Source organism: Vidua macroura, chromosome 1, assembly GCF_024509145.1.
Source record: "Vidua macroura isolate BioBank_ID:100142 chromosome 1, ASM2450914v1, whole genome shotgun sequence".
Taxonomy (NCBI): Eukaryota; Metazoa; Chordata; class Aves; order Passeriformes; family Viduidae; genus Vidua; species Vidua macroura.
The window spans coordinates 39,530,094-39,542,185 of record NC_071571.1 but is presented as its reverse complement, the minus strand read 5'-3'; the positions used below and the strand labels follow the sequence as shown (position 1 = coordinate 39,542,185).

The following is a 12,092-nucleotide window of genomic DNA, read 5'->3' as shown; positions in this document are numbered from 1 at the left end:
GAACATTTTTTTGTGGGGGACTTTCCCCCTTAGCTTTTCTTTACAACTGTGTTTTTTATAGATGAAGGCAGAATTTGTTTCAACAATTAATCTGATGAATGGGGAAACTGAGGCACTAGTTTATAAGGAAAATGTGAAAATAAACTGTATCAACTGATAGAGCCTCCAGAGAGATTTGTAAAATACTGGACTTTAGAATCACGTGTAGGTATGAGCACAGTTCAAATGAATAAATATCAGCCTAATTCCTTTTTCAATGTTTGGGATATTTTGAATATTCCAGTTTAATAGATTTGTTCAAAAGATAAGCATCTATCTTTCTCCTTATCTGAAAGAAGTCTCTCTGAGACTTCAAAGCATATGAAAATTATAGTTTCAGTGTGTTGGAGTATACATTTCTCCATGATCTTCTCAAAAAATTATGTTCTTTATATCCTTATATCTTTATGTAGGTCATTTTGGTCCTTCTCCTATGGTGAGCAAAAGTGACATTGAATTTGCATCCCATTCTCTTGTAGCCAGGGTACTTTTTTTCTTCTAAATCAGCCAGGGTCCTACTAAAAAGAGAAAAAGCAGTAGTACATAATATCATTATAATCATAAAATCATTAAAAATTATTAGCTATTTTCTAGGTGGAGTAAAGTATATCACAGCAAATTTATTTATTATTCTCAGATTAGTAATGAAATACTATAGTTTTCTATATTCAAGTGCTATGTAAATGGACAGGACCAGATTTTTCTAAAGACAGGTTATAACTTTACAGTTTATATAACTGTTTTAACACTTTAGTATATGTTCCTCTGATCTTTGAAGAGTTTCTGTAGTAGGTCTGTCCATATTTTAACTTTGAGGTCTATGGAATTCCATTCAGGCATTTCAAACAGGTTTCCTTTCTTAATGGATGGTGAGATCTGGCACCAGTTGGTATCAGCTGTCCTTTTGATCTTTTTTTTCCCCCCTCACCTCCGCCTGATTTACAAGTTATTGTTAACAATGAGTCTTTTGAGTATGAGGTTCAATATTGAAAATGTTGAAAGGAGATTTAAGTTTGAAATGTCCATGCAGTTTGACCCTTCTCTCTCTTTGCTTTGATTCCTTTGATGGGGAGCAGGTGAACTGGTTCTCTTCAGCAGCTGTGCACTGACTGTTCAGGGCACAAGAAGTATGTTCATGTGTGCCAGGACTGGAGTGCTCTCTTAAAGTCAGTTTGAGAGTCATCATTAGTGGTTGTCATGCCGTGCTACACTGCAGTCACTGCTATTGTGGCATCTCGGACAAAACCTCAGTCCAGTACTGAAGTATAAAGTGACCTTTTGCCACCTGAATTTAAAGAGAAAAACTTGACAAGCCATCTCTTGGCTTGTTATAGATTTGGGACTAGAACAAAGGATGGGGAAGCAAATAGTTGAAGCAGATCATTATGTAGACAGTGGTATGTATAGTCAATGCTCAGGGATGCAGTGAAGTTTCTGAGGAGAAAGTTTCTAGTGTGTTCACTCTGCTGTGTTCTAATAAAGTCAAAATACTTAATGAGAAAAACTTTGAAAGAATATTGTCTTAGATATAAGATAAATTGTCTTATGCAGACTTGGTAAGAATATAAGTATTTAGGAATGTATTATCTTCTGAAATTACTTTGAGTATACTAATTTGTTTAATCTGATATCTTTATATAATTGATCTCCCGTCCTCCTTTATCATGCTTTACTTTGACAAGATGGAGAAAAAAGAAAAATTAACTTATTTACACATAACAGAAATAATAGAAATAATACGTGAAGATCTAGAAAAATAGGAGATGATAAAAAGTCTTCCTTCAAAATATATTGCATTAAAATAGAAGCAATTGCAGGGACTGGGGATTTCTATTCATTCCAGAAAAACTGTAAACATTGACAGCAGCAGAGGCAGAATTTTATATGCATCAAATAACAAACAAGATACGGCATTTAAATGTTACAAGCAAATAATTTGTATTCCATGTTTTGATTTTCGTAGTTCTGCTTTGATATTGGCAGTAGCATTTGGTCATTTCAGCCTCCATGTCCCTTTGGCATCACATCTGTATTGGTTTGGCACAGCCTGGTTTTAGGTAGCAGGGGGGCCACAGAGATGGCTCCTGTAGGAAACTGCTGGAAGTCTCCACCATGTCCAGCAGAGCCAATGGCTGATGGCTCTGAAGATGGACATGCTGCTGGCCAAAGCTGGGCTGGTGAGAGGGGCCCTAACTCCTCTGTGATGACATATTAAAAAAGAAAATAAAATCAAAGTTACAGGTCTTGTTTCTAGTCAGAGAAGAGGAGGAGGTGAGACTATGTGAAGGAAACAACATGGAGACACCAAGGTCAGTGGAGAAGGAGGGGCAGGAGGTGCTCCAGGTGCTGGAGCCAAGATTCCTCTGCAGGCCCTGGTGATGACCATGGTGAAGCAGCTGTGTCCCTGCAGCCCCTGGGGATCCACGGGGGATGCATAGATCTACCCTCTGGCCCTGGAGGAGTCGGTGGATGCCTGGAAGAGGCTGTGATCCAGTGGAAGACCTGGTGGAGAGAGAGGGCCCTTGTTTCAGGCTGGAGCAGCCTGTCCTTGGAGGACTGCACCCCATGAAGAGTAGCTGACATTGCAGCAGTTTTGGGAGGACTGTGTGCCTGTGGGAGGTGCAGCAGGCTTGGTTTGGCTGCTGCTCATAAGTATGGATGCATGCTGGAGAAGTTCACAGAGACCTGTCTCCAGTGGGAGGGACCCCACAGCCTCACGGCCTCACAGGGGAAGGATTCCTCCCCCAGAGCAGTGGAAGAAAATCTGGGTGCTGAACTGACCAAAATCCCCACGCTCTGTCTCCCTGTGCTGTCAGTGGGAAGGAGGGAGGGGCGGGGGGGGGGGCGGGGGGGGGAAATGGTGCTTTAAGGGTTTATTTTACCTCTCATTATCCTCTTCTGATCCTGTTAGTAATAAACTTCACTTGACACCTAAAGCTGGGCCTGTTTTGCCCTTGAAATATTTCTCCCAGTCCTTATCTCACTCATGAAGCCTTTGCTATTTATTTTTTCCTTGTTCCTCCTTTGCCCAAGCTGTGGCAGGGGAGAGTGGGTGAGCAACTCTTATGGGTGCCTGACATTGGGCCAGTTTCAAACCACGACATCATTTCAAGTTCACTTCATATTTTACTACTCTCTTGGCCGTTATGCAGATTTTACATTATCCAGACCTGGACTGCTGTTTGTTATCTAAGATGGAAGAGAACAAATCTAGCAGCGCTTGTCCCTGGGAACCTGCTACCTTTGTCCAGTCTGCTATTTTCCCTTTGTTCAGTATTTGCTTCTGCTCTGTCATTTGTTTCATTTTTCTCACTTTCAGTGCTTGTTGTGAAAAGATTGTCATCAAGAACAAATAAATTTTTTAGTTTAAGAGTTTGAAAGTCTTGCTCCAAATTTAGAATCAGTAACTGAACCAGGTACTGTGCAGTCCTGGACTAACAGCTAAGTCTAATTTTATGTGTGCCTGCACAAGTGACACTTCAATTTTTGGATTTTCTAGTGAGTGTTGGAAAAGGACAATATCTAACATTGCCTTTTTGTTCTTTCTTGTCAGAAAAATGATGAGAAGTTGAGTCTGCATCGTAGCAGCAGTGGAGTAGCCAGTTGCAAAAGTGAATTTTCAGAAAATACTGACCTTCCAGTTGACAGTTGTTAGTCTGCACATGGAAAAGATGAGGAAAGAACATATGAAGCAATCCTGGTAGAGGATGACAGGACTATGGAGAAAGGTAGACATTAGCAAAAGAAGCATCAGGTGCTACCATGTTGGTCAGAGGTGTGTTAAAAGCTTCTTTGTTTTCATTTATATGTGCAGGTATTTTCTCTGAATGACAGTGAGATAGACATAGTGGACAATTCAAGCAGCTCTAGTTCAAGTAATTTGGAAGAGTCTACTATTGGTAAGATTCTTCAAGAATGAAATGTACACAACTTTCTAACAGTAAAGCAGTTGTTTAGACCAATATATGAGGGTATTACATTATTTGTCACAAGTTCACAATCTGTTTTTACCTAAGAAAATCACTGTGCCTCTGTGACAGCCATGTCCACTTTAACACATTTGGTACCACCAGGACTTTGTATAGCTTGTCCCCATATTTTGCAATAGCAGCTATGAAAAATGGAATATTATTTGGCTTCTTGAGAAAGAAGGTGGTTTTTAATTTAAACATAAGATGACTAATATTGATAAGAAACAGATGGAAGAGTGTGAAGAAGAAAGTTGAAAGAGGCAAGATTTAGCTGTCTGGAAGAATTGACTGAATGGAACTGATGGAATCTGTAGATTTTAATTGGGACAGAATTATGTGACAAAACACAGCATTAATTCTGCTTATAGTTATTTATGGTAATCAAATTGGAAAGCACCAGCTGTGTTGGGTGTTATCTTAAGTAACAGTTTTTTGGGATTGTATTTCCAATTTGAAAATTTGAAAAAAAATCAACTCAAAAAACCCTAGCAACTAACCACTATGAGTTTACTTGCTAGATTGTGAGCTGCCATGACCTACTTATTAGATGCAATGGGATTCTGATTAGTGAAAATCAAAATTCATTTTATACTAGAAAAAAAAAAGATGGGTGTTAGAGTTAAGCAAAATTTAAGATTTCCATTAATAAAATATGGGGATGATTTAGATGTACTTTTAAAAGGTAAAGGGAATGTAGTTGTCTGAAGATTAGAAAATATTATTGCTGCAAATGTCCCAGGCCTAGAATAACGTTATTTGTTTGTAATCCTATTTGGTAGCTAGATTTTATTTCATATTTTGGCCCAGGTACTACGGAGCGCTGATGAGCTCATTTTACTGAAGCCATTGGTGCAGGACAAATAATGATTTGGTAATTCTACTTAAAATCCATTAAAATGATTTGCTAATTGTAACTGGATAGCCTGCCATTCTGAAGGCTGGAGGATCCATGGCTTGCCAGCCCTGAGATTATTGTCAAAGTTTTCTTAAAAAATAGTAATTTTAGAAAGCATTTTTTTGTGGCCACTTTCTTGTGCTAAGAGAGTAACAGGAGAAGGCTGCAGGATAGAGGGAAGCCTTGAATAACTGTGGGAAGGGGCTGCATAGAATGAAACCCTTGAGAAAAAGCAGCTTCCAGGGACAAAGTTTGGTTCTGTGTTCACACTGAAGAATAATACATTGTATGTCTCACAGGAATGTAATTCTTTGTGGGCTAGTTCAGCATTGTGCACAGAAATTTGAAACCTTTCTGTAGTTTGTAACTCACCACACCCAAAGCATTAGTTGTAATGATTTCCTTGTAGTTAATTTTTCTTTGTTAAGATTTAGACATTAACAAAATATCAGCTTTTCCTAATATTTGAATATTACTGTGCCATATTGCCATAGTTTTAATTAAATATTTTATGTGGAAAGATCCCGTCAGTTCTTATCAGTCCCAGTAGCTTTAATCAGCATTTCTAGAAGTCATCCATTTTTCTCCTGGCATAGAGTCTAATTATTATATAGATACTTCAGGATTGCTTTTTCAGAAAAATAACTCTACAGTCTTACATTCTTAGATCAGCTGTAGTTTCTACTTCATGTTGAAGTCAGTGTTATAGATCAGTTGTAATTAATGCTGGAAAGTGTTTCTATTTTTCAGGGGTAATGAAAAGATAACTTAAAAAAAATTATAAATTCAGGATAAATATGAATTGCTTGAAAAATGTTCCATTCATTCATTAACAGTAAGTGGCTAACAGAGTTTGAATTACTAGCCATGGTTTTGTCAAGCATGTCAGCATTACAGGGGAATATGTGGCCAACTTTGATCTAGCTAACTTGGAAACTGCTAATATGAAGATGAAAGTTTTAGTTCTGGGTATATTGATGAAGATCGTGAACGGATTTGTCTAATCGTGCTGTCATCACATCATTCTCAGAGAAAACGTGATCATTCTAATTTCAAACTAGGGTGGTATTTTGCAGAAAGGTGTGAAATGCTGAGCTGTTCAGTAGCACAGACACTGGATTTGTCAGTGTAATAGGGGGAAGCTTTTTTCATAGTCCCATATTGTCATATTATTTTTAATGACTTTGCATACTCAGTGTTTTTCAATTGTGCTTTAAAAAAAGGATTAGTCTTCTTAGTATAGAATGTATAGACAATGTATTTCTACAAGACCAGCTCCTTTAACAAGATTGCCAAGTGCAGGGTGTGTAGATTCTGGAATAGTTGCTCCTGGTACTTGAAATGATTAATCCTACAAGAACAAGATTCTGCACATTTCAGAAGCATAGAGGCAGCAGTGACAGATGCATTTTTCTTTTCCTGAAGTAATTATAATTTCAAATTATGAAGATTGACAGGGGATAGGGACATGCTGAGTCAAAAAGCTGTGAAGAATGATGGGATGGTAACAGTTTATTAGTTGCACTTTTTTTCTTAGTTTAAAATTACAAGGTTCCCAACTTTACCTTAGCTTAGTCATATTAAAGGGGTTTTATTTTCATTTGGTTTACGGTGTAACCATACCTTCACTTCTGTTGGTAGAACCAAACAGCAGGAAAATATGTCATATATCTTAATGCATAGTAGTCCAGTAGAGCTGGTGTGTCAATTGGGTGAGAGTTGAAAAATTTACTTTTTGTCTGGGAATGCTCTTTTGGACAAAATTTTTTGTTTTCCCTAATCATGTTCATTTTCATCACAACCAGGACAGTGTCCTAAATACATTGAAGGACAATTCTGTGTAAAACATGCTATTAGAAAACCCTGGTCAAAGGTTTTATATAGTCCTAACCTTCCTCCCAATATAGAGGTAGCATGCAATAGATTCTTTTCAGAATTGCTTAGCCTTTTCAAGATATTAGGAAGTCTCAAAACACATCCTGTTGTGCAGCTGTATCTTGTTTAAAAGTTTTTCTCTTACCTCATAATTTTATTTATGCTTCCACTATTTGGAGTGGAAGCATAAATGAAATCTCTGCCCTTATCTTATTACCAATAAGCAAAGACACTGATATTCAGGATTCCTTTCCTGTAATATTATTCAAAGGTGCCATGTAATGAAGACACCACAGATGTGCCTGAACAATATTCTAGTGATGTAACTCTAAAAGAGTCTCCTGTATCTTTCTTTGAGAAATGCAACTGGTTTACCCAGAGCTAGGACTTGAGTCTTGTGCAGGTAATGCTCGTATCCAGTTGAATAATTGGGGATTTCTAGAATTAGGATGCTCTCAAAATAGGAACTCTGTGTGTTTTATGTAGCAAGTGATTTGGCTCATCACTTAGGTCATGAGTTTAGGTCATCACGTAACTCCAAATTTAACACTTTTGAGGATAACAAGAAACACGTTATGAAATAAACCCCCATTCAGTAATGTCATTTGTTTTCTGGAGCCTGTAATTTGGGCCACATTGCAGACAACTTATATCTTGACAGTTCTGTGGTCACAGAGACAAGCCTTGTTGATTTATTCTTTGTTTGGTATTTTTATTTATTTATTTATTTATTTATTTATTTTAAATTCAGACCAGTATTTGATGGATTTGGTGATTTGAGAAGACATTTCTTCTTTAGATAAAATGACTAGATAGTTTGGTAAGTTTTTGGAATAATATTGTCTGACTTCTGCTATACATGGTTTTTTGGTTTCAAATTTTGAGGAGAAAGTTTAGGGAATTTCTTGAAAATTATTATTGCACCAAGAAACCTATCATTTGCACAATGGGCTGTCTGTGAAGAACTTTGGAGATGCTAGTGTTTTGTAGGCTTGCTTTTCTTGATTTGTCTAAGATTCAGATTTCTCTTGAGACTCAGGCTAATGGGATTTTGTTGAAGACATCAGCCACGACCTGATTTTCCTATATGATGCCTGAGTTAAGTTTGAAGTATGTTTATGTCAACTTCTGTTGCTGTACATGGAATCACTGCTACCAAGAAAAAAACTTAGTTGTTTGCTCTGCAAAACAGCTTAATTAACCTGGTTGGGATTGTCCATTCCAGTGTATAATGATTTGAAGGGCAGTATACTAAGAGTATTTTGAATAAATAAAGGTGATTTCACCTTAGTCCTGAAAAGATCATTGAGCTGTCATTCAAAAAAACACTCCTTTTGCTTCCATTTCATTCAAGGAGATGTACTGAAGTTCTCTGCTAATACAAAATTTTTATTCAATTTTCCAGCCAGTCGGATCAAACTTAGAAAGGTTTTCAGAGATACCATTGAAGTGAAAGTTGAAGCCAAAACAAAACTTACTATCTTCTCAGATTTTTCTGATCTCATCTTATATTACCAGCTCTTTCCTTGCAAATACATGTTTAGGTGTCTCAAGAGCAGAACACTAAACTTCATATTAAAATATATTTGTATTATTTTTACTGATGTCAGTGCATGTTAAGAAGTTAAAGTCTTAGAAGTTGCTCTAATTGCATCAGCTGCTAAAGACCAAAGTAGCAGTCAGAGAAATTGTATATGCCTCATTTGATACTTTTTTTAATGTCCTCAAGGAATCTTCATAGAGCTATTCAGAACAGGGAGGCTGATGAGAATGAAAAGCTTTGGTTTTTCTGTGTGTCTTTCACATTCTAACAAGAGTGGGCACAAAACAGAAAAGAGCTGGAGGGTTTGTATTTCATTTTCCTTGAGATTGTCTTGAGCTGAAAAATGCTCTCTTGCAAGGCATTTAAACAGAACATATTGCTCTTCCTATCCATGTCAAAGGAGTAGCCATGGTAAAAAGAAATATGTTCCAGGAAACCCTGAGCTGAACATCAGGATACACTATGTGCCCATGACTTACATGAGTTAACTTGCCTGCACATCTGTGCTGCTTCTTGCTCCCTGACTGGCTTTGTATGATTAGCATAACTCATACACAGAAGACTAGGGATTATGAATAAAGTCATTAGTGTTCCTTGAATGTGTGGGTACACATGTGAGTGTGTTTGTTACAATGATTTTTACATGTTTGAGTCTCCTTGTGTTTAGTTATTAAGTAAATTATTTCCCTATGTTTTCATAGTGAGTAACATAATGAGATTCCTCTCTCAGGTCTAGCTGCTCAGTGGGTCTCTAGCATAATAATAAGCAATAAATATAGGCCTGAAGGGTGTTTGTTATTGTTTAGTGATGTTCATCATGTTTGGTGGTTTTGTTCTTTAGCATTAATAAGTATTTTCCTAACTTTAGCTTATGAATCAGAAAATATTGCATCTCTGCTGTGTACAGTCAGTGGTGAGACAGACTCTTTGGTGTGAAATATTGTGCACTTGTAAATACACTCACAAGATGGCAGATTAGCAAGTCAAATGTGGTGAATCATCAGACTGATCAAGCAAATTTGGATATGAACCTTTTACTGATAAGAGATCATTTATTTGAAACAGCCAAAGGGTGAAGTATTTCAAACCCAATTTTGTCTATGAATACTTGAAAAGGGGGGCTGTTTTTTTATAAAATTCTAGCAAACATCTCTGTTCACTCTTAGCTTTTTAGCCAAGTGGTTTTAGTTACAGATTTTTTTGCATATATTCACATAATATATTATGGTATTTGTTGTGACAGAGTGGCTGAGGTTGTTACTCGTAATCCTTACCCCAAGCAACATGACTCACATTCACTCAGAGCTTCTACTTCTGTATTTGTGTTATTGTGTCTGTGTCCTAAGCAGGTAAAATACCTGTTCCTTGAATAGGCAGAATAATATTTTTCATTTTCTTCATTTTCTAAGCTGTGGACACTCTCTTTTTCTATTTTTTCTGTCTCATTAACAAAGTTAACTGAAGAACTTTTGCTTCTATGAGGGCCTAGTTTATTTACTTTTATGTAATTTAGCTGCTCTTATCAAATAGTCTTTTGTGCTAGCTACCACAGAATTTTGGTATCTGTTTTGCTAAGCAAAGTATCAGCAAAGATTAAAATGTTGTTTCTTTCTTTTTCATTCTCTCTCTATCTCTGTGTCTCCTTTTTAAGGAGTTGGATTTGGCCTAAAGATGTATAATTTCTTTTGGTTTTAAAGTGAATTCAGTTTGACAGATGAAAGCCTCCTTCAGATTTTTTTTTTTTAATTCAGAGGATCTCAGAAAAGTAGGAAAAATATTTCAGAGTCAACACAAAAGTGTGTTTGAACATGAAAAGATGTAAGAGTCTCAAAAATATTTTTGTTCTACAGTTGTTCAAGAACTAATATAACTGCTGTAACAAGACCAACAATGGGAAAAGAGTTTGACATAAAATCTTTTATTTTCTTATCTGCTGTTTGAGTGATTAGATGCCTCTGTTCTTGTTTAATGATAATGTTTGTGATGTTACTAGTGTGGAAAAAAATCTCATGTAGACAAAGATGCAGGCCTTTTATTAAAATATATTAATTGTATAGGAAAATTGTAAGAATATCCTAATCTTGCTCTCAAACATTCAGTTAGTAGAATTATCTTTTCATTAAACATACACTTAATCAAAATGAGATACCGTGGTGGTCTCAAATTACCATCCAAATTACTATCAAAAGAATGGTTTTACAGGAATGATTTAAGACAAATGCTTAAGACTAATATTTGCTTTAAGGCAATGCTTTCCAAGTGCATGAATAATAGATGTCATCAAACAGTAGCTTTCCTTCTACACATTTTTTGACAGTATGCAATAAATTATTTCAATGTTTACTTTCAGTTTGATAGCTGATTAGTTGTTGGCCCAATAACTGGTTATACTGCTGTCTCCAAGGTCTTGACTTCAGTAGGTTTATTTTAAAAGAAAGGTATTGCATATAGATAGCCAGCTAATGGAATGGTGGCAGTAAAAATCTGGTGGACCTCTAAGAAAGTGGGCAAATATTCCATCTGCTTATCCAGACTAGAGACAATGTTGTGGCTATAGTGGTAGCAGTAATTGTAACAATTTAATGCAAACCCAGGTGCATATTCTGTAGACATCTAGTCAGCATGTGTTGCTACTTTCTGTAACAATTTTCTGACATAATTTATTAAAATACTCTGTTGGGCTGAGATTTTTTATGATGCAAGCAAATTTTTGATGCATCAAACAGCAACTTGATAGTCAAGTGGGGGTTTGGAGTTTGTTTAATGCTGTTTTTTAAAAGTTATTTTGACACCATATATGGGAATAGATGATATTAACATGCATGTTGTACGTTTCTTTTAAACAGAAAATAATACTTATGTGTTTGTTTCAGCTATAATTAAACTAAGCCTTAGTGCTTCTGAAAGACAGCCTCAGATAAGGTAGGTGTAATTTATTATTTAGATATAATTGATCATTGTTACTATCAGTTACAGTTGGTTGTTTCACAGTGGAACTGTTCCTCAAGTTCCTTCATGAAACATGTCTTTAGTTACCTTTATGGCTTCATTTTACCTCACCTAGAACACTAATTCTGTTTGAGGATATTGTTAGAGGATGTTTCCACACAGAAGCTTTACATGATAAATAGTTTTAACAATGGACCTTGAAACTTAAACTGACATCAGCTGATTAGCCAAATTCTGGTTTTCTATTTTTAAGCAGATGCTTTTCCATAGAAAATGGTGCTTGTGTATTTGATAGTTTAGAGTATGTTGTAGTAGTGTTGAGCCCTTTGTCCCTTTTAACTCATCTGGACCTTCTGTATAAGGATAAACACCAATTTCTTGCATTTTGGAGGCTTCATTTCTTCAAAAAGGAAACAAACAGAAGCAGAATATGTCATACCATCCCTCTTCTGAAGATCTTCCTCTTTTTTCTATTTTTTTCAGTAATGCATCAAACACATTGTTGACTATTTTTATTTCTGATCACTTTGGCACCACCCTTATTCAAAAATACTGTTAATTATTTCTTCATTTCTGCTTTTCTTTCATATCTGGAAAAAAACCTCCCAAAATCACTCTTGGCTACATCTTCCTCTCAAACAATTTTTTCATTTTACCTTTAACTTATCCAGGTAAGTATTTATAATGATAGAATGGATTCTTTTCCTATGTTTCTTCACAGACCCTGTTTGAGTCAAGTGCAATATTTTATTTTTGCTTTCAGAATGGTTCTTAGCATAACACCATCCAGTCTGCCATTTATCCCTTCCTAGCCTTACAT

General features: G+C 36.1%; 1 protein-coding gene across 1 annotated transcript in view; it reads left to right on the top strand.

Moving 5' to 3' along the window:
• The window catches only part of NEK10 (NIMA related kinase 10), a 76,413-nt gene that overhangs the window by 53,670 nt on the left and 10,651 nt on the right, over positions 1-12,092 (top strand). Inside the window, 3 exon segments of the mRNA XM_053972031.1 lie at positions 3,589-3,793; positions 3,854-3,938; positions 11,197-11,245. Coding sequence (XP_053828006.1) covers positions 3,589-3,793; positions 3,854-3,938; positions 11,197-11,245 — 339 coding nt within the window.